Source organism: Schistocerca gregaria, chromosome X (genome assembly GCF_023897955.1).
Source record: "Schistocerca gregaria isolate iqSchGreg1 chromosome X, iqSchGreg1.2, whole genome shotgun sequence".
Taxonomy (NCBI): Eukaryota; Metazoa; Arthropoda; class Insecta; order Orthoptera; family Acrididae; genus Schistocerca; species Schistocerca gregaria.
Genome location: NC_064931.1, coordinates 121,602,008 through 121,628,453, shown reverse-complemented (window position 1 = coordinate 121,628,453; position 26,446 = coordinate 121,602,008). Strand labels below are relative to the sequence as shown.

The following is a 26,446-nucleotide window of genomic DNA, read 5'->3' as shown; positions in this document are numbered from 1 at the left end:
TAGAGTATTTTTCCAGGTTGTAATCCAAAATGGTTACTTACAATAATACCATTTTCACAATAAAATATTTGATATGGATACAGCTACTTTCTCTAACACCTTTAACAAGTATGAAAGAATAGAAGTAAGGTAATAGTTCCCCATGCCTTCCCTTGACCCTTTCTTGAACAGAGGTCTGACTTTGGCTATTTCACGCACATCGGGAAATCACTCTTGTTCAAAAGGTTAGTTGCTTATTTTAGTTAGTGGAGTGCTATTATGTCCTATACTGCTTAAATAACTTTAGTGGGTCACTGCACCCAGCAGAGCTTTTTCCTTTTTAATGATAATACAAAGTTTTACAGTCCTTTATTGTGAGTTTTTTTAAATTAGTGGGATACTCAGAAGGGAACCTCCCCATCGCACACCCCTCAGATTTAGTTATAAGTTGACACAGTGGATAGGCCTTGCAAAACTAAACACACATCAATCGAGAAAACAAAAATAGAAAAATATACTAACTGAGTAGTCTATGTGCAAGGTAGGCAACATCAAGGATAGTGTAAGCTCAGGAGTGCTGTGGTTAGCGTGAGTAGCTGCGGAACGAGAGGTGCTTGGTTCAAGTCCTCCCTCGAGTGAAAAGTTTACTTTCTTTATTTTCGCAAAGTCACAATCTGTTCATTCGTTCATTGATGTCTCTGTTCACAATAATAAGTTTAAAGTCTGTTTTGCGACCACACCGCAAAACCGTGCAATTCCTTACAGTTCAGAAAATATTCATTGCCCCTGTTATTGATGTCGTGAGCTATATTTGCTGGATTCACATTGCCCACAGAATACGTATCATGTATTTAATGCACTATTGTCCAAAGTAGCGAACAATCAATTACTAGCCAGGGAGCCTTGTTAGCAGGAATACTCTCTCTTCTGTGCGCTTTAGTCGACTGACGTCGTGTGTTTTGATTTTTGTTTAGGTGTAGTGTCACCATATTACGGCGCAGTTACCTCACATTGGACAGACGGACAGACAGATAATAAATGTCTGAAAATAAAAAAATTAAACTTCTCACTCAAGGGAAGACTTGAACCAAGGACCTTGCGTTCTGCAGCTGCCAATGCTAACAATGGGACCAAGGCACTCCTGAGCTTACACTGCCCTTGTTGTTGGCTATCTTGCACATGGACTACTCAGTTTGTATATTTTGCTTGTTCTATCAATGCAAGAAACAGCCCCATCAGTCTTACCGGGCATGGGCCGCTACCCTACACTTTCTCAGTCGCAAGTGTCAATTTGTCATAGAGCAGTTGCGAGAGTCGTATGCCCATGTTATGGTGTGAGATATCATTGTTACGGCCGCTCCCGCATGGTGCGTAAACAGAGTTTCGGCTGCCGGCCCCTGTTACCATCCTGTGCATTGTGCTATATACATCATGATCGGTCAGAGTGCCCCAGCATTGGGCCATTTGTCGCAAATGTAATATGTAAGGACATATTGATAAAGTTTGCTGCTCAGCCTCAAAAGAATGTAAGGAAGCAGGTACAGAGGACATGGACGTTGACATTCAGGAAGTTTCATCAGATCAGGCTCCTGACGCATCGCCACACAAACTCTTTAACAAGGTGTCTGCTCGGTCGAGCCAATGACAACTGCAAGTGGATACGAGCGAGGCAGTTTCCTTGTTGAAAGCACAAACTTACTCTGATCTTGGGTCGTCCCCGTTGGCGCCAGTTTACTGGTGTCTCCGTGGTTATGGTAAACAGTTCATTCCCCTACTGGGGCAATTCACTACTGACATTACTTACAAATCAGTCACTCGACCTCTTACTTTTATTGTTGTGAGTGATGTGAGCTCCGCTAACCTTTTTGGCTTGGATGCCTTTCAAGCTTTCGGTTTTTCTATCTCAGACACCATACAGTTGGCCTCCAAAGATGTTCCCTATCAGTCATTGGAATCTTTGACCTCTGACTTTTCAGATATCTTTAAGGAGGGCCTGGGGTGTGTTTCAGCCTTTGAAGCTCACTTAACGTTGAAGGTGTCGGGTCGCCCGCATTTTCTACATGCGAGGCAGATCCCCCTTGGCTCTCCGGCCTCAGGTAAAAGCAGAGCTACACCGGTTGACAGCCCTTGGGGTCATTCTTCCCATTTCTTCTAGTGAGTGGGCATCCACCCTCGTTATTGTCAGGAAAGCCTCTGGAAAATTACGTCTTTGTGGCGATTTCAAGGCTACATTAATTGCCAATTGGTGGTGGACACCGATCCCTTGCCTCGTTCTGATGAATTGATCTCCGATGTGGCGGGAGGCCAATATTTTTCGAAAATCGATCTTTTGGAGGCTTATCAGATACCACTTGATGAGGACTCCAAAAGGCTGGTGGTTGTCAACAACCCATTCAGCCTTTACCAATACCAGCGTTTGGCCTTTGGAATATCCAGTGCCCCAGAGATATTTCTGCATTATCTTGAGCATATCACGTCGACAATCCCTCATTGTATTAATTACCTGGACGACATAATTGTCACAGGCCGCAGCACGAAGGAACACTTACACAAACTTTGAACCCTCTTTCTCAAATTCAGGTCCGTGGGCCTGCATTGCAACCTGCGTAAGTCGAACTTCTTCCAACCGTCCGTGAGTATGTGGGCTACTCCATCTCTCGGCACAGCGTCCAGCCACTAGGAAGTCTGGTCCAATAGGTATTGCCGACCTTCCATGGCCCGCTTCACTGAAGGAGTTACAAGCTATTTTAGGCAAGATTGCCTATTACCACCGGTTCATTCCCAGGGCTTCCACCATAGCCCGCCCCCTGTACTGCCTTCTGTGCAAGGGTGTTCCTTTTGATTGGTCGCCTGTATGCGAGTGAGTATTCACCTCGTTGAAGGGCCTCCTCACATCAGCGCCTTGTTTGGCTACTTTTGACCCCACTAAGCCATCGGTCCTGGCTACAGATGCTTCTCACTGTGGGGTGGAGGCGGTTCTGGCCCATCGCAACACGGATGGCACCGAGCAGTCACTGGCGTTTGCGTCTGAAACTCTTAGTCCCACGCAGGTCCATTACTCCCAGGTGGAAAAAGAGGCTTTGACCATTGTCTACGCTGTTACCAAGTTTCACCCTTTCTTGTATGGCATGAAGTTTCAGTTAATCACTGATCACAAGTCATTATTATCGTTATTTGGCCCCGCCTCTCAGATTCCAGATAGGCGGCCCACAGACTACAGCACTGGGCCTTGTTCCTCTCTAAGTACCATAATGACATTCATTTTCACCCTACAGGACAGCATGCCAACGGCAACGCCCTTTCCCGTCTTCTAGTGGGCCCGGATCCTAAGTTCGATCAGGAGGAGATTATGTGTTTTCATTTGGATGTGGCATCTTTCCAAGCGGTTGATGGCTTCCCAATCACTAGTTCTAGAGTCGCCAGGGAGTTCTCCTTCTGGCTACCAATGATACAGTTCCTTGCATGGTTGTTCCTGCACGTTTATGAAGGGAGGTCCTCATGTTATTACATGAGGGGCACTGGGGTGTTTTCCGTACTAAAACCTTGGCTAACAGGCAGAAGTACTGGCCCGGTATTGACAGAGAAATTGAGCACTTGGTGGCCGCCTGTTCCCAGTGTGCGAGCCAACAGCCGTCTCCCAGGTCAGCGTTCTCTTCATGGCCACCTGCAACCCGGGCATGGGAACATGTTCACATACATTTTGCTTGCCTGTTTCTCAATGGGTTTTGGCTCATTGTCATTGATGCTTACTCCTGATGCCCATATGTGGTTCGCTGCTCCTCAACCACTTCAGAAGTTGCAATCGAGGCACTCGCAAAAATATTTTCTGTGGAAGGTCTGCCACTCACCCTGGTATCGGACAATAGACCTCAATTTATTTCGCAGACCTTCCAGGATCTTTGTAGGCGCTTTGGTATTCAGCTGTTTGCTCTCCCTCATTTCATCCACAACCGAATGGAGAAGCTGAGCACATGGTGCACACATTTAAGACGCAGATGAAAAAGTATGTGCACAAATTTCCTGCAGAGCAGGCTTTATCGTTTTTCCTGACGGCATACTGGACCACACCGATGGGAGAATGCAGCCCCGCAGAGCTCCTCCATGGGCACCAAACAAGGACTGGCCTGGTCCTTGCCAGTCTTCACATAACAGGGTACCCGGATTTCCACCAGGTATGTCGGTCAGGGCATGTGGGTTTGGTCACAATCCACATTGGATACTGGCAGTGGTCCTGTGCCAATATGGCCGCCGGCTCTATACCTTACAGGCGCACGGCCGGGAGGTACGTTGTCACCAACATCAGCTATGTCCATGTTTGGGCACCCACACAGTTACTCCTCAGGCGCTGGCTTCCCCATTGCCGGCACCCATGCTGTTTTCTCAGGGGATGCTACCACACCTTGCACCTGTGACTCTGCCATGCTGCGATGGTTCTCAGCCTTGGCGGCTTCCAGTACCTCCAGCACCGATATCGCCATCATTAGAGGTGCCCGGAGAGAGCCGGCCCCACTCGCAGACCCGGTTTGTCAGGAGGCTGGTTCACCTATGGTTGTGCCTTCCCCAGCATCCCCGCCACAGGGTCTTGCCCCTCCTGAGGTGGAACGGGCTCTGGTGGTGGGATGACGGGTGCCTCTTGGTGTGGCTCACTTCCAACCGTATTCAAAGGTTCTGGCATTCCATTGGACGGGGAGGTCATTGCTACTGCACAACGCTCCACCTTCCAATGCAGTAGATCACAGTGGCTTCACCCCCCGAAGGAGGAGGCGTGCAGTAGCCACCAGAAAGCTCATGGGAGGCGCACATCGGCATGGCGCATCTCAGACAGTAGTTTCCCCAAGTAAAGGCTTGTCCACCAAAGGGCACGAGAGAATTCGGCCACACCCTCTGCTGGCGGAACAACAAAAACTCAGGCAGCACGGGCTGTGCCCAGTCAGTTTTACATCGGGCATGCCTAGCAGACAGTTCCAGGTCTACACTATGTGAAGTGCAGCAGACAACGTGAATCGTGTTAATACTGCAATTACCAGTTTCAACTATATTTAGGTAAAATGTGTCATATGAAATAGTATATTGATTTTATAAAATGATTCAAGTTTAATCATTAGCTTAAACATACAATAATCTTTGTGTGTCAGAGGAACATCTTTTATTTTGGTTCCATTACTTATAGACATTAAAGGCTGTTTTATTTAGGCAAACTTGTTAGATCAGCAACTAACTAAAAGAAGGAATTAAAAGGGGAAATATTCTTGTATTACTTAAAAAAAAGTTGAAATGCACATACTGCCCATTCAACAAAATAAGGTTCTGTATCTAATGCTGCAATTCATGGAAGTTACAATATAAACTGTTTCAATGTTGAAACAGATATAGTTTGCAAGATTTGCTGAAACTGTGTTAACATGGCTTAATATTACATTCATCACTTCTAAATTCCCAAACTTGGTTAAGATAATATGAGAGGCATTACTGGGTGCAGTCCCTCTATAGTCTCCCACTGATTCTAGCTGGGTTGTTTGGTTGTCCTCCTCAGTGTGAGGAGTAATTTACACACACTGCGCCATTCTCTCTCATGCTGTTTGTAAGGTCTCCATGATGATTTCTACTTCTGAACAAGTGACACAGGAACCATTCTACCAGGATTTTTTAGATGGTGTGAAACAAGAAAGTTAGATTCTTTCATAGGAAAGATGTAAATTGTTACTATCTGCTGTATCCTGCTACTAGTTTGTATGAGTGTGAATGCGGCAAGTTTCGGTCTCTGTGATTGTACGTTTGAATTGGCCATGAACTGTATCAGCTTGGGCTGGCAACTAGAGGCTGCCTATGAGAGGCATTTGCATGGCACAGTCAGCACTGCACCATCTGCTGGCAACTCATTCATACCTGTGTGCAACGTGGTGCTGACTGACCCCCTATGTTATTCTAGTTTGTACCATGCACATCCATTGTTCTGTGTCTTGTGGAATTCTGAGACATTATTACCATATTGTTCAGAGGTTGTGAATAAAATCATATTTGTGTGACTTGGATCAAGTCTGTGTATTACTTGGTAGCTATACAACTGGCAAAGAGTTTGGAATAGTTTGGAGTCTTTAAGTGCATGATCGTCAGGTTTATTCATTATGGATGCCGTGCTATTGGCCGTGACTGAACAGCTTACTTTGGCTCTGTCTCCTTTGTCAGTTTCCATTAACAGACAGTGCACCACTCCACCAGTTCATCCATCCACTTTTTCTCCATGTAATGATTCAGCTGAGGCTTTGGACAGACTGGAATTTGTACAAAGTCTTCTTCCTTTCAAGGATACCACCTAGAGTGTATCAATTACTGTGTCAGTTTGCCCCTTTACAAGAACCAGCAGCTCCTACTTTTGTTCACATATGCAGTTTATTATGCAGCTACTATCACTAATGAATGCGTGTGTTAGAGGCACAAGCTGAATTCTATCTATGCTGCAAGAAACCAAATCAGTCATACAGGGCATGGGCAGCCAAACTTCACAGTCAGTATCATTTCATTACTGATGCCCATAATGACTCTTACACAGACTCTATGGGTGCAGCACAATTCTGTTTAGTCCCAGGCAAGGAAGTACAATAGGTTTTACTCTGTGAAAACCAACCAGTGTTAGTTTTGCAAATAGCACAATCTTTTGAAGTTTCTTGGGCATCAGGGGACCAAACTGAAGTGCGAGGTGATGTGGGAGTAGTGTCACAGGATGTGCCCAGTAGAATGATAGACAGCTTGCATGAGGAAGCAGCAGTAGTGGTGGTAGACATGTGAGGTCAGCATCGAGCAGGCTGGCCCAAGCAGCCACAAATACCACAGAGCCAGTGCTAGCATTCTCTGCTTCTGTCTTGTCCTTTTTGTTTTGTCCAGCACAAATGTTCAGCATGCTCTAAGTGCTGGGCTACTTGTAATGCTTGCCAGAAGAAAGGCCACATTGGCTGTGTGTGTCATTCACTGAAAGTTGCTGAAAATGTGGACATGGACATAAATTGTGTGACTCCAAAGTTGTGACTTCTCCCAAGATCTTTTATCAAGTTGTCTTTTTGCCAAGTGGTCCAGCTACAGGTTGACACTGGTACTACAGTGATGCTATTGAATACTCAACCATAAGTGTGTTTACTCTCTCCACCATTGATGCTGGTCACATGGAAGCTGGTCATTTATAACAAACAGAACATTGCGCTTTTGGCACAATTGATGGCATCTGGCTCTAACTAGTCAATTTACATTTTTGTGGTTGTTGTTGCCAGTGTTGAGAATGTGTTAAAGATTATAAAATTTCAGGAATTTGGATTTTCTATCACCAACACAGTTCACCTTGTGTCCAATCAGGTATCATATTATCAATTGGAGTGATGAGTTGTTGGACTTGTTTTTGGAAGGCATGGGGTGTGCTTCTAATTTTTTTGGTCTTACTTCTCTCCAGTCCCTAGCTTGGCCCCTTTGTTGTCACAAGTATCATATTCCTGTCACCCCAAAAGAAGTGAAAGCAGAACTGGGCAGACTTCGACCTCTACGGGTGGTCCAACCTGTTATGGCTAGTTAACTGTTGTCTCTGCTGGTTGTAATTCAGAAGCCATTGGGGAAACTTCATCTCTGTGACAACTTTAGTACTAATGTCATCATACAATGATTCATGGATATGAATCCACTCCCACACCATGAGTACCTGGTAAAAATATCAGGTGGCAAATACTTTTCTAAAACTGATTTGTCTGAAGTGTACGTGCATGTTTCTGTGGATGAAGAGTCTCAGAACGTTCTGGTTTTGAATAGTCCTCCTCCCCTCTATCATTATTTGTGCCTTCCTTTTTTGTTGCTAGTGCTTTTGCTATTTTCCAGTGTTTTATTTACAGAAATTGACTATGCCTGTCTTGGGTTGCATTAATTATCTGGAAGATATTCCTGTCACAGACTTATCCGTGGCTGATTACTTAACAAATTGGCACATTTTGTTTTTTGTCTTAGTTTACAGGCTTATGGTGTAACCTCACAAGATTTCAGTTTTTTCAACCTTCTATTGTTTATTTGGGTTTCAGGGTCTAATGGGATGGGATTTGCCCTCTGCCAGACCAAATCTCTGCTGTTATGTCTATGCTTTGCACCTTGTCCCAGAAGGAGCTTCTGGTCTTCCTAAGGAAGATAGCCTACTATGATAAAATTCTGCTGGAGGCAGCTACATTGGCCTACCCATTGTATGCCTTGTTATACAAGAATGTACTTTTTGCTGGAGCCTGGATTGGAAATGTGTTTTTCAACTGTTGAAATCCAAACAGCTCTCAGCCCCTTGTTTACCTATGTTCTCTCCAGACCAGCACATAGTTCTGGCAACTGACACCTCACAGTAAGGCCTCAGTGTGACCCTAGCATGCTGATACGCCAACAGCTCTGAATGATTGCTTGCTTTCCTGTCTAAATCTCTCATCCAGCCCAGCCGTGTTACTCTCATTTGGAAAAAGACTCTTGCCATAGTCTACGCTTTCTGGTAATTTCATGTTCTTTTGTATGGTTCCAATTTTCACTTTATTGCTGATGGTAAACCATTGGTTTCCTTGTTTAACTCTCACTGATTGTTGCCTGACAACACAGGCCACATTTGAGTGTTTTCCCATTACGAACTCATACATAATAGCTGCCTTTGCCATGAACCTGGCTCTCTGTAAGGTAGTTCAATGTTTTCAATAGGGCTGGCCAGACAAACTGCTGGATTGGGCTTTGGACTCCCTGTGCAACTATTTTTCGTCATGACATCACCTCTCTGTTTCTGACAGAATTTTACTGTTGTTCATGGAAGATTTCCCTCTTGCAGTTGTTATTCCCACTGCATTATTGTGCAAGGTTCTGTGCCTTCTCCACCAAGATCATTGGAAAGTTTCATGCACTAAACTGATAGTTAAAAGTCATATTTTCTGGCCATGGATTGATGGCAAAATAGTCCGTTTTGTCATAGTGTGCCTGACTACAGGAAGCTTCCCGGGCATCCTATCACCCTGAGTTGCTCCCTGCCAGCCATGTGAATGCATTCATATAGACTTTGTGGATCCCTTCTTGAATTTCTATTGGATATTAGTTGTGGATTCATTTTCCCCATTTCCTTGCACTCTCCAGTGTGAGTTAAAATTGGCTGAAGTCATAATCCATTCCCTTTTGAGGGTTTTTTGCTATTGAGGAGTTACATTGTAGCTTTGTTTCAGATAATGGGTCCCAGTTCATTTCTCACATATTTCAATTTTTTTGTTCCTGTCACAGCATTTGACATGTTATGGCTGTCATTTCACCCTCAATCAAATGGCAAGGCAGAACAGCTAGTGCATATGTTAAAGTCCCAAATGAAAAAGTTGGTTGTGGATTCTTTGCCAGATGACATCCTTCTCAATTTTCTGAATACCTTTTGCTTCACATCTATGGGGGAGCAGAACCCAGCTGAGTTGTTTCACAGTGAACAGCCGCACAGACTCCTCCACCTTCTGCAACCTGCACTGCACCTTCCACAGATGGGTTCAGCCAGCTGCTTCAGGCCAAGATTGCTGGTGTGGGTGCGAGTGTTTGGTCTCTGGCCCATATGGATGACACTGGCCACGGTTGTCCACAGCAGGGGACACCATCTTTGTGACATCCATACAGCTGACACACATGCCACTTTGAGTAATTGTGCCCCCACCCACCATTGGAAGTTACTGGTTCTGGGTGAAGCCCCTGTTACCATGGCCTGTGAAGTTCACATTTTTTGACATCAGAACTTAGAACAGATATTACATACTTAGTCAAGTTGTAAGTGGGTGAACCCAACTTACTCACAAAGAAACGTAGTGTGGCCCTTTTTTATGAACTTTGGCAATCCATATTATCTCAGCAGAACAGCAGCATCAGGATGGAGGTTTTTAATCATTGTCACATGACAAACTTTTGTTGAGAAGTGAATATCACATTTCTGATTCAATGATTTTTAACCAGTGGTTGAAGACTTTGTGTCTTGGTCCTTCAGCTTTGCTTGTGAGTTTATATGTAGCATCTCTCTGTGCCCCCGGTTACACTTGAAGAATCCTTTGTTAATTAATGCAGAACTGGACACAGAAATGATGAAGCTTTAACATCATATGCCGATGCCAATCTCCACTGCTGGGCTTAATAAATCAGGATCTTCCCTAATGGACTGGATTCAGCCCATTTGTCAGGGGAAACATTACTCTGCAAGGGTGCAGCCCAGTGCAAAACTTCATCCTGGTGTTGCTGATCCACCAAAATTATACAATATATGAAATGTTCCTACATCCTCACTTAATCATCAATTTATTTATGGAGGATTTTGGAGACTGGGGACTCAGAAGCACATTTTTAAAACCTACCTGTTTTCGCAGGTATATCAAAAATACATTTAAGTGTAGGTTTAATTGCTTTCATCCCTGCAGCAAGTTCATGATAGAGGTTGAAAGCTTCTGTTTATACACACACTGGTCTGCAGAAAGGATGATTGGTCACAGTGTTTATTAAAGATTGATACATATGGACTGGTATCTGCATGCAACAAGTGTCCAACCACTGTACCAATGCACTGGGATCATACAGATGTTGACGAAGAGGGCATATGCCATCTCAGATACATAGTGCCTTTGAGTTTGGATCTAGGCTAGAACCACAAGAATACTGATGTAGACCACTGCTCTTTTTACTGTATGCTGGGGCATATCTTTTAAAATAGGAAGGATTTTAAAAAGATATAATATCAAAAGTGAATTTCACCCACCAGCTAAAATTAGTGCACCTTGGCCTAGTTAAAGATGAGCTAACATTAAGGAAGGAAATCGTTTGCCAAGGTGAGAAGTTGTATATTTGCCAGACAGTTGGCACAATTCAACAAAGGTTCACTGTTCACCATCATCTCATACATTTGAAGCAGCATGAGTAATCTAAGGTGGTAGAGGACTGTCTTACCAAGAGAGACAGAATATCATATGGTTGCCCTTCCATCTCACTATTGGAACGTTGTTGTATAGTGAAGCTATCAAAATTAGACTGGCAGAAAACAGTGTAAATAGATTCATGGGTTTTTGTATCAGCAAGATTTGGAACCATGTTTTATCTGACACTGAAAAATGTTTGTTAATTCAACCAGCAGAATATATTGATAGTAGTACTCAATAGCAAATTATCATTTTGACTACTGGGGTTCTGTACATTCACTTGTGCTAGAGGGCATCTGTGATTTGTGGCACACATATTGTTGGTTTTCCTCTCTACATAAAAGTGCCACTGTTCACAGTACCAGTCAGTTTCAGCAAGATTAGCATACCATGTTCTCACCTGTAGATAGTGGCCAGGTGGACCAAGGAGATATTATGTTCAGATGATTTTCATTCGGCTACAGACCAGTGAAGAATCACATACACACTCCTCAACATCAACTAATTAGACTTGCCATCTACAAGTAATTAGGAGAAATGGTATAGGCTCTATTGTTACACATGAAAAGCAGAAAGTTCTGCTACACACAGCAAACCTACATATGGTTATTCTGAATCTGCCTTATTTAAATAACTATAGTTACAGGTTTTTACTAATGATGTAGTTGGTAAAATTAAATATACCAGAGGAACAATAACCAGAGTTTGATAAACCATTATTTGCTGACCATCTGACACTGCTACAGTTGTCGTTTTGAGGGCCAATAGTGGTCAGTATTGATTAATGATATAAAATAGTAGTTGCTGTGAATCCATCAAAGAAAATATTAAGTGTACAATAAAGTCACCATCTCTATGATACGTTATTTTTTGAAAAACAAAGGAATAGCAATAATAATTTTAAAATAATTATTTACTGTCTCTGCTAGCAGCCTAAAATTAATTTAAAAAATAACTTCCGTATTTGTCCCTGCTATAGCTAAGGTCAGTTGGTCTGAATCCAGTGCAGAGAACCCAGTTCAATTTCTGTTACTGTCAATGATTTTTTACTTGGTGGGAGGAGTGCAGTGAGGTCCACTCAGCCAACTCAGGTTTCGCAACTGCCTATGTGTGAGGATTGCCCAGAAAGTAATGTACCATTTTTTTATTCAACAATTCTCTATTGAACATTATGAGAATTACACACATGAAAGAATGGTGTTTTATCTACACACCCTATTTTTCCACATAATCTCCATCCTGTCCTATGGCCTTTCTCCAGCAGAAAACAAGAGCATGGATGCCTTGTCAGGACCAGTCCTTGTCCTGGTGGCAGAGCCAGTGCCTCACTGTGTGTATCACCTCCTCTTCATCCTCAAAATGTCTTACATGAAAGCCATCCTTTAATTGCCCAAACAAGTGGAACTCCAAGGGAGCTAGGTCTGGGCTGTCAGGTGTGATAGCCGCGGATGATTTCCCAAACTGCTGCAAATTGTGGAGCTCTGCCACATCGCATTCTGATGATCTCGCCCTCCATGCCCAGCAACTAACTATACTTCTGTCAACAGCAGGTGATCCATACACTTTGCACATGCATTTGAGTATTTCCTGTTGTTTTTTTCTGCAGTGAGAAATTCAATGCCAGCACATTGCTTGTAATATACACCATCTACAGACAGCATTTTCAAACTGTACTGGAGCTATGCTATCTGTCAGAAGTGACAGCAACTTGGTGTACTCTCTCAGGAGATTTGAAATAATACATACATAACATTTCACATTTGTAGCATTGTTTTCAGCTGAAAAAAAAATGTGATGCATTACATTCTGGACAACTCCCGTATTTTAATTTTCTTACACTTACGCTATGCCCTTTTAAATAAAAACTGATTTCATTCAGAATCTGCTACCACTTTCACACATTTCATTCCAATAAATGGATCATATTTCCAATTTTGAGGGGGCCGTAGTGTGTAGCTCAAAAACCTGTATCCTAAATAGAATGCATAATCATCTCTCAGATGACAAAGACTGGCATGAAACTATGAATGTTTGTAGATAAAGAAAACATTAATTTATTGGTTATAATTTTCTTTCTCTTTAGATTGCATTCAGATGTCGAGTGCCATTTTTTAATATTTGAGGATGTTTATTTTACCACTGTCACAACAGTAGGATAGAATTTCTTCTTTTGCAGTTTGCAGAGATCTGCTATCACAGGTTACCTACCTCTGTTTTCTGTTTCAATATGAGTAACATAATACAGAAAGATTGACTCATATTTTACCTTTAAACATTGTGGTATGAAACAGTTGCTCTGTGTGACATTCAGGCAGTAATACAACTAGGCTTGTCAAACCCCATTTGCTTTGTTACATTCTCTCACATATCAGTTCAAAATGAAATTAGGTTCTGTTATGGGATTTCAACTCAAGAAATTTTAAATTTTCTTCAAGAAAGAAATAAACACAATCTGGATTTTTTGATGTTTTTAATGGGTAATGGCAGAGTACACATTTTGGGCCTCATTAAAAACCATGGGGATGATGACTAAAAAAATTCTTTCAACAGTTCTTTAGGTTGAAATACATTCAGTAATGAAATATGTGTAACATGCTCTGTTGGTTTCCTAACGCATATATAATTTATGAAAATATTCACAGGATTTTATAGTCACTCTTTTCTGGAAAATATACACACATAAACAAGTCAACATAACTTAATTTTCTTCACAAAATGTAACAAGAAATGTCTGGATGAAACTAGAAGTTTTTCAATCATGTTTCAGTATGTTCAGTATTACTCAGCACTACTGTCTCTCTGCTGACTATACAAAGGTCCTTGCTGCTGTTTTGTTTGTGTACTTCTGTAATCTAATGGACCTGAAGGCACAGGTTGTATGGGACCTTCTTTCTGTCGATGCCTGTTATTTGGTCTTTCTGATGGCACTGTGAACTCTACCTTTCCACCAGGACCAGTACTTTGATCACGAGGCAAATAAATGTTTTTTCCACTTTCTAATCTTTCACTGGAATTGATATTGAATGGTGTTCTTGTTATGTACCTCTGTGAAGCAGAGGATGTCAGATAAGATACAGAACCACGGGGTCCAGATGGAAGCTGAGCCTGATACCTTTGCCTAGCTACCCTTTTATTTAATTTGCTGGGACCACTCTGAGTTTCCTCTTGCATCGTTGGTACAAAGCCACTGGTTATGCTTCTAGTTGGATGAAGAGTAGGATATAAAGCATCATTGATGGTGACATCAATGTCATGCTAATTTAGATCTGCCAAAATATTTTGTATCCTTGCATCTCTGTCAATTGGCTTGATAACTATTTTGGAAGGTATTCTAATACCTGGATTGCCTTTGGCCTGTTGTGAAGATGAGGACAATGCAGCATTATCAATACCTGTTAAACATGGATTATTTGCACTTTTTTTTGTTGCCTTCTACAGTCACTTCAGGTGCTGAAGGATACTGACTAGAAGATGGTGCTCCACCAGCTGACCTTGGTGTTGTTTCTACATTGTCTTGATATTTTGCTTCTGCATTTCTTGAGTTGGGTCCAATAAATGGAGCTTTTGTACGAAAATTGCTATAAGTTTGTCTTGAAATTGCTCCATTTGGAGCTTCTTTATCAGTTTTATTGGATAATGTACCTGACCTTTCTGATTCACCAGTAGATGGATTTTTGTTGGCCGTTGTTGGGTTTCCAGATGGTGGACTGATGTTTAGTGAAGGTGAAACTGGTTGGTCCTCAACATATGTCCGTTTGGGTTTTGGACGATAGCTACTGCTTGTCTGTTCACTTGATTCATCTTCATAATAATTCTTTCTTGCTGACTGATCTGGAAAGGTTGGGGAGATACTGTCTGGCTTCTGAGAAGCAGTGGCAGAAATCCTTCCTGGTTGGGCCTGTGGAGACCTTCGCAGTGAGCTATCAGGTGCACGGCTTGACTGTGGTGGAGGTCGTTTGTTGTACACAGGCTGCCATCCTGTGTATTCACCACTAGAGGAGGAAATATAGTTTGGTGGATTTCCATCCCTTGAAGCTTGCCTAGAATGAGTGTTATATGATGGAATAACTTCATCCTCAGCTTTTTTTCATCATCATAATAGTCCTCATCTAGTAGACCTGCAGCATATCCTGACGGTGCATGGGGTGCTGCTGTTGAAGAACTATTTTTATTTTACTGTGTTCTGTAGCCCTCAGGGCCAGATGAAGTTGACTTAGCTAGTGTCCCACTGTATTCGTCATACAGAAACTCTGGTTGCTGCTGTGATTGTGAATTTCTCTTGTGTGACATGTAATTCTGCCTACCTCCTGCACTGGGGCTAACATATGCAGGACGTGGTGCAGGAACAGGGTCTTCATCAATTAGATCTTCCTCACTATATTTGTATCTTGAAGCTTGGCTTCCACTTGATCGTTGCTGGGTTGCATATGGTCTCTGCCCTTGCTATGGTGAAAATGCATCTGGATAGGAAGCCTGAACACGCCTTCTCCCACCAGCACCTGAAGGTCGTACTGGCCTTCTAGGCAGTTCCTCATCTTCATAGTCTTCATCACTGATAGGAGAGTAGGGGTTGTTGTTTCCACTTGCCCAACATACCATCGTCTACCTCCAGGACCTGGTCTCCTGACATTTCTTCCACCACCAGAACTAGGTCTTCTCAATTCCCTTTCTGCAGTAGGAGGGTAGTAATCAGGATTTCTATTCCTGGAGCTTCCTGTAGAAGGTCGAGCTGATGGAAGATATTCTTCTTCTTTGTCATCATAGTAATCAGTATCATGCGGTTCTTTACTTGCAGGGGCAGCTTTTGGAGGAGGCTGCTGACTGGGTCTTGAGTAATCTTGTTCCTCTGCTGATCCAGTTGTGCTTGACTGTGCACGAGGTTGAGTGTTGTAATCGTATTTATCCCTTTCGTTTTTGGGAACAGGTCTTCTTATCTTTGGAGGTACACGTGGTCTATCACACACAGAGGAGGAAGGTCATGACTTTGGTTCAACTTTTCTTTCATCTGCTACAGCAGGCTCTAAATCATCAGTGTGAGATGGTCTCCGTTGTGTTTCATCAGATGGTAGTGGTCTTCTTGGCCGGTTATGGTTGCGACGTCCAGGTCCACTTGGTCCTAAGTCTTTACCAGTGACAGTAAATTGAAACAAAATTTTAAAAATGGTTAATAGATTGTAGATTTACAGGTGATAAACTTTTTTGTTTTAGTGTGTGTTATATGTACTACAGGTAATCAGAGCTTATTTCTCCTTTTTTCCTGTCAATTATGGAAATATTGATGTCCAAAACTGTTGCACCTAACACAGAAAATCATTTTTAAATGGCACCACCCACCTGTCACAACAAAAGCCACCAACAGAGCATTGATATCTACACAAATCAAGAATCACAGGAATAGGGAACTTAATGCCAATGATTACGCATAACCAAGCAACAGGGAAAAAAGTTAAATCATGTACACGGTGACTAACTTGAACCAATAAGTGGTACTCATATTGTATTTCAGACAGAATTTCATCAAATGAAAAAAGAGGCTACTAAATTTCATGGAAAACTGTGGATAAGTGGTGCCATCTGGTTTTCCCCTTCAAGCTAGACAAGTTTCGTTCTCTGTAGTTTTTTTCATTTGACACATATTTCATGAGATATTTGGCCTGGTCACGATCAATGAACCACCCTGTATAGAGTGATAAACAGCAAGCTTACTTTGCAGCTTGTTCCAGAGAATGGCTGGTGTGAGTGGTGTATAGCAAATGGAGTGACCGCGGCTTTTTCTACCATGCATTAATTTTATTACAGTAGTTCTGCTCGGAGCCGTTTGACAGAATCTAGAACTTGTCACACCTCTATGGACTACTGCCAATATAGGCTACTCCATTTGCTATGTGTGCACCACAATTAACAGGACATGTTCAGTGAATAGTTGTACAATGGCTTGTTCAGTTTTGTTGCAGTGCTGAGTGGTGCTTAATTTGTTGTGATGGCACACAGATTGTTATAAATGTAATGGATTGTTGAGACAGAGAAATACTGAAACCACAGCAGCCTTAACCTTACTTCACATTCATTGGCAAAAATAAGTTCTTTATCTGAAGGAAAAATTGTGTGTGTGTATACATGTGTTTTCGCATAACCTGCTGTGTTTACACAACAGCAAGCAATGAGTTCAAAGTGCAAATGGCACACATTAGCAGTAGTGCAGAACACTCCACTTTGATCACTCAGCAGAATCAAAAAGTAAAAGTTTACAAGCACTAAACTTGAGGTGACTGCACTTGTCACCAGAGTAAGCTTCAGTGCCATTGTCTATGGGAGGAAGATGCAGAACCTAAAATGGTATATTCTGACACCTTGCAACGTGCTGCACAGTTTTCAGCTAAACTCACCATGTCCATCAATTTTTGCTTCTTTCTGGGTGAGCACAAAGGAAAGATCTCTCACAAATGTGTGTTTTGATGTAAAATTTGTGGTTTTAACACATAGGAATACAGCTTGATTACCTCACACCCAGATACCAGTTTCAATATTTTCATAATATTTTACTTTCTGTTACACATCTGTGATTTTTTTAAGAACTGACAAAACTCATTAACACAAATTATGGTATAAATACTGTATTGTACATTTAATTTTCTTCACTTATACAGATTATATATAATGCACTGTAGAAGATTACGATTTGTACTCATATATATCAATTACACATGCTTTTGCTCATATTTTGGACATTTTAACATTTTATTTTATTCCGCATTTTTCTCAGTTTTGCATTTTTTAAGTCTGGACCACACAAAAACATAAAATAGGGGTTTCAGTGCGCACCTGATGGAGTAACTGTTAAATTTTAAAGATGCAATGCCAAAAATTTGCTACCCTTGTAGCATTAGTGTATTATCAGTTGCTGAAACAATGACGGATACCTGCTATTTTCGTGAAGTTTCACTGAAGAGAAGCTAAACACTATAATCCACCATCACTGAATTGTGAATTGTGGTTTATTCGTCTCATGACATACATAATCTAAATCATTTGATTCAGGTGCAGGAGACACATCAAAATTGTGGAAAAATTTTACCATAAACAAATTATCACAACAAAAATACAATTTTGTTACATATACATACAATTAAAAAACCCCTTGCTAAAACTATCATTTCATTCTATATGAATTCTTCTACTGAATACCCGCATTTCTCCCACAGAATCTGCTGTAGCCTTGTTTTTACAATCTTTGTCTTCATATTAAATATGTTCTTACCCATTAACTTGTAATGTATTGTCATTCCCACTGCCTGTATAATTTTAATTGTCCTTCTGCAATTTTAGTATTTGTGATACACTATTTAAACTTCTCCAGAAAATTGGACCATGCCTAATAAAAGATTCAAAATAACTATGATATGCTGTTTTCTCTGTACTCATGTCAGTAAAATTTGCACTGCAAATGTGAATGTGCTTAGTTTATTTGGTAGGAAGCCATAAGTGTATTCCAGCTTAAATTCTTGTCAAAATGTAATCCTTGGAATTTGATTGTGTCAACTTCTTCCACAAGATGACTGCTATGTAGTATTTTAAGTTCCACACATTTCAAATGCTTGGTTTTGAAATGTACCATATGAGGTTTTGCAAGTTTAGTTTCAACACATGTAACTGGAATCACTGTGTGCGCTCACAATTGAGAACACATTTTTTTTCTGCACTGTAATTTTCAATTAAAACAGAAGTACTGTCTGCAAAAACAATTGATGGAGAATTTATATTTATGGATGAGTCATTCACATAGAGTAGGAATAGATGTGGCCCCAAATGGACTCTTGAGGCACACCTAGTGAGCTGTACTCCATTTAGAACAATAATTCACTGCATTTGAAGTGATAGTTACCCTGTATTTTCTGTTCTGCAAGTATGATATGGGCCATTTAAGACCATTACTCTTAATGCCACATTTTTCTAGTTTGTAGATAAGCAAGGCTTGATTCACAGAGTCAAATGTTTTTGTAAGATGAAAAAGGATACCTAAAACCACTCCACTGATCCAGTGACTTGCATATTGTGGTTTCACCGCCAGACACCACACTTGCTAGGTGGTAGCCTTTAAATCGGCCGCGGTCCGGTAGTATACGTCGGACCCGCTTGTCACCATTATCAGTGATTGCAGACTGAGTGCCGCCACACGGCAGGTCTAGAGAGACTTCCAGCACTCACCCCAGTTGTACAGCCGACTTTGCTAGCGATGGTTCACTGACTTCTACACTCTCATTTGCCGAGACGATAGTTAGCATAGCCTTCAGCTACTTTATTTACTACGACCTAGCAAGGCGCCATGATCAGTTTCTATTGATATTGTAAATCATGTACTGTCAAGAGCGACGTTCGTCATTAATGGATTAAAGTTAAGTATTCCACCAGTTACGTCTGTTTTTCTCAATTCTAATTCCCTTGTCATGTTCCAGACCTCACGCCAGCCTGCGTGAGCTAAAATGCGTGCATTTCTGCCTCCTTTAGTAACCCTGTGTTGGCTCTCCTGCCAACCACAACACATATCTTTTCAGTACAGTTATTCACTGCATCTAGAGTATTTTTCCTGGTTGGAATCCAAACTGGTTACTTACAATAAGATCATTTTCACAATAAAATATTTGATATGGATGCAGCTACTTTCTGTAACACTTTTAACAAGTTTGAAAGAATAGAAGTAAGGTAATAGTTCCCCATGTCTCCCCTTGGCCCTTTATTGAACAGAGGTCTGACTTTGGCTATTTAAGCACATTGGGGGAGCACTCTTGTTCAGAAGGTTAGTTGATTATTTCAGTTAGTGGAGTGCTGTTACAGGGTGTTTCAAAAATGACCGGTATATTTGAAATGGCAATACAAACTAAATGAGCAGCGATAGAAATACACTGTTTGTTCCAATACGCTTGGGACAACAGTACATTTTCAGGCAGACAAACTTTCGAAATTACAGTAGTTACAATTGTCAACAACAGATGGCGCTGCGGTCTGGGAAACTCTATAGTACGATATTTTCCACATATCCACCATGCGTAGCAATAATATGGCGTAGTCTCTGAATGAAATTACCCAAAACTTTTGACAACGTGTCTGGCGGAATGGCTTCACATGCAGATGAAATGTACTGCTTCAGCTGTTCAATTGTTTCTGGATTCTGGCGGTACACCTGGTCTTTCAAGTGTCCCCACAGAAAGAAGTTACAGGGGTTCATGTCTGGCGAATAGGGAGGCCAATCCACGCCGCCTCCTGTATGTTTCGGATAGCCCAAAGCAATCACACGATCATCGAAATATTCATTCAGGAAATTAAAGACATCGGCCGTGCGATGTGGCCAGGCACCATCTTGCATAAACCACGAGGTGTTCACAGTGTCGTCTAAGGCAGTTTGTACCGCCACAAATTCACAAAGAATGTCCAGATAGCGTGATGCAGTAATCGTTTCAGATCTGAAAAATGGGCCATTGATTCCTTTGGAAGAAATGGCGGCCCAGACAAGTACTTTCTGAGGATGCAGGGACGATGGGACTGCATCATGGAGCTTTTCGGTTCCCCATATGCACCAGTTCTGTTTATTGACGAAGCCGTCCAGTTAAAAATAAGCTTTGTCAGTAAACCAAATGCTGCCCACATGCATATCGCCGTCATTAATCCTGTGCACTATATCATTAGCAAATGTCTCTCGTGCAGCAATGGTAGCAGTGCTGAGGGGTTGCCGCGTTTGTATTTTGTATGGATAGAGGTGTAAACTCTGGTGCATGAGACGATACGTGGACGTTGGCGTCATTTGGACCGCAGCTGCAACACGGCGAACGGAAACCCGAGGCCGCTGTTGGATCACCTGCTGGACTAGCTGCACGTTGCCCTCTGTGGTTGCCATACGCGGTCGCCCTACCTTTCCAGCACGTTCATCTGTCATGCTCCCAATCCGTTGAAATTTTTCAAACAGATCCTTTATTGTATCGCTTTTCGATCCTTTGGTTACATTAAATCTCTGTTGAAAACTTCGTCTTGTTGCAACAACACTGTGTTCTAGGCGGTGGAATTCCAACACCAGAAAAATCCTCTGTACTAAGGAATAAACCATGTTGTCCACAGCACACTTGCACGTTGTGAACAGCACACGCTTGCAGCACAAAGACGACGTACAGAATGGCGCACCCACAGACTGCGTTGTCTTCTATATCTTTCACATCACTTGCAGCGCCATCTGTTGTTGAAAATTGTAACTACTGTAATTTCGAAAGTTTGTCTGCCTGAAAATGTACTGTTGTCCCAAGCATATTGCAACAAACGGTGTATTTCTATCGCTGCTCGTTTAGTTTTTATTGCCGTTTCAAATATACTGGTCATTTTTGAAACATCCTGTATGTCATATACTGCTTTAATTACTTTAGTGGGTCACTGCACCCAGCAGAGCTTTTACTTTTTAATGATAATACAATGTTTTACAGTCGTTTATTGTGAGTTTTTTGTAAAATTAGTGGGATACTCACAAGGGAGTCTCCCCATCGCACATCCTTCAGATTTAGTTATAAGTTGGAACAGTGGATAGGCCTTGAAAAACTGAACACAAATCAATCGAGAAAACAGGAAGAAGTTGTGTGAAACTATGAAAGAAAGAAAGGAAAAAAAAGGAAAATATACTAAGTAGTCCATGCTCAAGATAGGCAACATTAAGGATAGTGTAAGCTCAGGAGCACCGTAGTTAGCGTGAGCAGCTGTGGAACGAGAGGTCCTTGGTTCAAGTCCTCCCTCGAGTGAAAAGTTTACTTTCTTTATTTTCAGAAAGTTATGATCTGTCTGTTTGTTCATTGACGTCTCTGTTCACTGTAATAAGTTTAAAGTCTGTTTTGCGACCGCACCGCAAAACCGTGCAATTCCTTACAGTTCGGAAATATTCATTGACCTTATTATTGAAGTCGTGAGCTATATTTGCTGGGTTCATATTGCCCATGGAATACATCTCATTTATTTAATACACTCCCATCCAAAGTAGCAAACAATCAATTGCCAGCCAGGGAGCCTCGTTAGCAGGAATACTCTCTCTTCTGTTGCTGTAGTCAACTGATGTCGTGTGTTTCACTGTTTGCTTAGGTGTAGCATCCCCATACTACGGCGCAGTTTCCTCACATCGGACGGATAGTCAGACAGATAATAATTGTCTGAAAATAAAAAATTAAACTTTTCACTTGATGGAAGACTTGAACCAAGGACTTCTCGTTCCGCAGCTGCTCACGCTAACCACGGGAACACGGCATTCCTGAGCTTACACTATCCTTCATGTTGCCTATGTTGTGCATGTACTACTCAGTTTGCTTATTTTGCTCATTCTATCAATTCAAGAAACAGCCCCATCAGTCTTACCGGGTGTGGGCCACTACCCTGCATAGTCTTAGTCGCAAGTGTCAATTTGTCACGGAGCAGTCCCCTGCCCCTGGTATTGTCCTGCGCATCGTGCTATATACATCATGATCGGTCAGAGTGCCCCCAGCGTTGGGCCATTTGTCGCAAATATAATAAAAAAGGAGATATTGCTAAAGTTTGCTGCTCAGCCTCAAAAGAATCGAAGGAAGCAGGTACAGAGGACATCAACGTTGACATCCAGGAAGTTTCAACGGACCAGGCTCCCGACGCATTGGCACACAAACTCTTTATCGAGGTGTCTGTTCAGCCGTGCTGATGACAACTGAAAGTGGATACTGGCGCTTTAGTTTCCTTGTTGAATGCACAAACTTACTCCAACCTCGGGTCGCCCCCATTGGCGCCAGTTTACAGGCGTCTCCGCGGTTATGGTAAACAGTTCATTGCCCTATTGGGTCAATTCACTACCGAAGATATTTACAAATCAATCATTCGGTCTCTTACTTTTATTGTTGTCAGTGATGTGAGCTCCACTAACCTTTTTGGATTGGATGCCTTTCAAGCTTTCTGTTTTTCCATCGCAGACACTATACAGTTGGCCTCCGAAAACGTTCCCTATCCATCATTGGAATCTTTGGCTTTACAGATACCTTTGAGGAGAGCCTGGAGTGTGTTTCAGACTTTGAAGCTCACTTATCGTTGAAGGCGTCGGCTTGCCCACATTTTCTACGTGCGAGGCAGATCCCCTTGGCTCTCCGCCCTCAGGTAAAAGCACAGCTAGACCGGCTGACAGCCCTCGGGGTCGTTCTTCCCATTTCTTCTAGTAAGTGGGCTTCGCCCCTCATTATTGTCAGGAGACCCTCAGGTAAATTTCGTCTTTGTGGCGATTTCAATTACATCATTAATTCCCAGTTGGTGGTGGACACCTATCCCTTGCCTCGTTCTGATGAATTGTTCGCCAATGTGGAGGGAGGCCAATATTTTTCCAAAAATTGATCTTATCAGATACCACTTGACGAGGACTCCAAATGGCTGATGGTCGTAAACACCCCATTTGGCCTTTACCAAACTAGTGGTTGCCCTTCGGAATATCCAGTGCCCCGGTGATATTTCAGTTATCTTGAGCATGTCATGTTGACAATCCCTCATTGCATTAATTACCTGGACGACATAATTGACACAGGCCGCAGCACGAAGGAACACTTGCACAATGTTCAAACCCTCTTTCCCCAATTCAATTCCGTGCCCCTGCATTGCAACCTGCGTAAGTCGAACTTCTTGCAACCGTCCATAAGTATGTAGGAACACCATCTCTCGACATGGCATCCAGCCACTAGGAAGTTTGGTCCAGTAGGTATCGTCGACCTTCCTCGGCCCGCTTCGCTGAAGGAGTTACAAGCTTTTTTAGGCAAGATGGCCTATTACCACCGGTTCATTCCCAGGGCTTCCACCATAGCCCGCCCCCTGTACTGCCTTCTGTGCAAGGGTGATCCTTTTGATTGGTCGCCTGTATGCAAGTGAGCATTCACCTCATTGAAGGGCCTCCTCAAGTCAGCGCCTTGTTTGGCTACTTTTGACCCCACTAAGCTGTTGGTCTTGGCTACAGATTCTTCGCACTATGGGGTGGGGGCGATCCTGGCCCATCACAACGCTTATTGCTCCGAGCAGTCACTGGTGTTTGCGACTGAAACTCTCAGTCCTGCACAGGCCCATTACTCCCAGGTGGAAAAAGAGGCTTTGGCCATTGTCTATGCTGTTACCAAGTTTCACCCTTTCTTGTGTGGCACGAAGTTTCAGTTAATCACTGTCCATAAGCCATTAATATTGTTATTTGGCCCAGAATCTCAGATTCTGGATAGGGCAGCTGACAGACTGCAGTGCTGGGCCTTGTACCTCTCTAAGTACCATCATGACATTTCATTTTCGCCCTACCGTACAGCATGCCAACGCCAAAGCCCTTTCTGGTCTTCTGGTGGGCCCGGATCCCAAGTTTGATAGGGAGTGTGTGTTTTCATTTGGATGTGGCATTCTGCCAAGTGGTTGATGGCTTTCAGATCAGTAGTTCTAGAGTCGCCAGGGAAACAGCAGCTTATTCGGTTCGCCTCGTACAGCAGGGGTGGTCGTCTTGACCTCCAGGCCGGGCCTCGGACCCTCCTCGTAATTATTTTGTTCTATGAGACCGCCTCTGTCTTGGAAGCAGTTCTCCTTCTGGCTACCAATGATACAGTTCCTCACATGGTTGTTCTTGCACGTTTGAGAAGGGAAGTCCTGACGTTATTACATGAGGGGCACTGGGGTATTTCCCGTACTAAAACCTTGGCTCGCAGACATGTGTACTGACCTGATATTGACAGAGAAATTGAGTACTTGGTGGCCAGCTGTTCCCAGTGTAGAAGCCAACAGGCATCTCCCAGGTCAGCGTTCTCTTCATGGCCACCTGCAACCCAGACATGGGAACATGTTGACATAGATTTTGCGGGCCCGTTTCTCAATGGCTTTTGGCTCATTGTCATTGATGCTTATTCCCAGTTCCCATATGTGGCTCGCTGCTCCTCAACCACTTCAGAAGTTGCAATTGAGGCACTCGCAAAAATCTTTTCTGTGGAAGTTCTGCCACTCACCCTGGTATCGGTCAATAGACCTCAATTTATTTTGCAGACCTTTGCAGACCGGACATTTGCTCTCCCTCCTTTCATCCACAATTGAATGGAAAAGCCGAGTGCATGGTGCACACATTTAAGATGTGGATGAAAACGTACACTCCTGGAAATTGAAATAAGAACACCGTGAATTCATTGTCCCAGGAAGGGGAAACTTTATTGACACATTCCTGGGGTCAGATACATCACATGATCACACTGACAGAACCGCAGGCACATAGACATAGGCAACAGAGCATGCACAATGTCGGCACTAGTACAGTGTGTATCCACCTTTCGCAGCAATGCAAGCTGCTATTCTCCCATGGAGACGATCGTAGAGATGCTGGATGTAGTCCTGTGGAACGGCTTGCCATGCCATTTCCACCTGGCGCCTCAGTTGGACCAGCGTTCATGCTGGACGTGCGGACCACGTGAGACGACGCTTCATCCAGTCCCAAACATGCTCAATGGGGGACAGATCCGGAGATCTTGCTGTCCAGGGTAGTTGACTTACACCTTCTAGAGCACGTTGGGTGGCACGGGATACATGCAGACGTGCATTGTCCTGTTGGAACAGCAAGTTCCCTTGCCGGTCTAGGAATGATAGAACGATGGGTTCGATGATGGTTTGGATGTACCGTGCACTATTCAGTGTCCCCTCGACGATCACCAGAGGTGTATGGCCAGTGTAGGAGATCGCTCCCCACACCATGATGCCGGGTGTTGGCCCTGTGTGCCTCGGTCGTATGCAGTCCTGATTGTGGCGCTCACCTGCACGGCGCCAAACACGCAAACGACCATCATTGGCACCAAGGTAGAAGCGACTCTCATCGCTGAAGATGACATGTCTCCATTCGTCCCTCCATTCACGCCTGTCGCGACACCACTGGAGGCGGGCTGCACAATTTTGGGGCGTGAGCGGAAGACGGCCTAACGGTGTGCGGGACCGTAGCCCAGCTTCATGGAGATGGTTGCGAATGGTCCTCCCCGATACCCCAGGAGCAACAGTGTCCCTAATTTGCTGGGAAGTGGCGGTGTGGTCCCCTACGGCACTGTGTAGGATCCTACGGTCTTGGTGTGCATCCGTGCATCGCTGCGGTCTGGTCCAAGGTCGACGGGCACATGCACCTTCCGCCGACCACTGCCGACAACATCGATGTACTGCGCAGACCTCACGCCCCACGTGTTGAGCAATTCGGCGGTACGTCCACCCGGCCTCCCGCATGCCCACTATATGCCCTCGCTCAAAGTCCGTCAACTGCACATACGGTTCACGTCCACACTGTCGCGGCATGCTACCAGAGTTAAAGACTGCGATGGAGCTCCGTATGCCACGGCAAACTGGCTGACACTGACGGCGGCGGTGCACAAATGCTGCGCAGCTAGCGCCATTCGACGGCCAACACCGCGGTTACTGGTGTGTCCGCTGTGCCGTGCATGTGATCATTGCTTGTGCAGCCCTCTCGCAGTGTCTGGAGCAAGTATGGTGGGTCTGACACACCGGTGTCAATGTGTTCTTTTTTCCATTTCCAGGAGTGT

The 26,446-nt window shown here is 43.3% G+C and overlaps 1 protein-coding gene across 3 annotated transcripts in view; it reads right to left on the bottom strand.

Annotated features, from left to right (window-relative positions):
• Positions 1-26,446, bottom strand: part of LOC126298440 (proteoglycan 4-like) — a 371,748-nt gene that overhangs the window by 26,502 nt on the left and 318,800 nt on the right. The window contains exon 8 of one of the 3 annotated variants that reach the window (XR_007552609.1): positions 13,549-14,284. Coding sequence is in view for 1 of the 3 variants with exons in the window: in XM_049989768.1 (XP_049845725.1) it covers positions 14,148-14,284 (137 nt within the window). In the remaining 2 variants the exon portion in view is untranslated. Of the gene's footprint in view, positions 1-13,343; positions 14,285-26,446 lie in introns of those variants that run through there. The other 2 variants (XR_007552608.1, XM_049989768.1) reach the window with 2 other exon arrangements.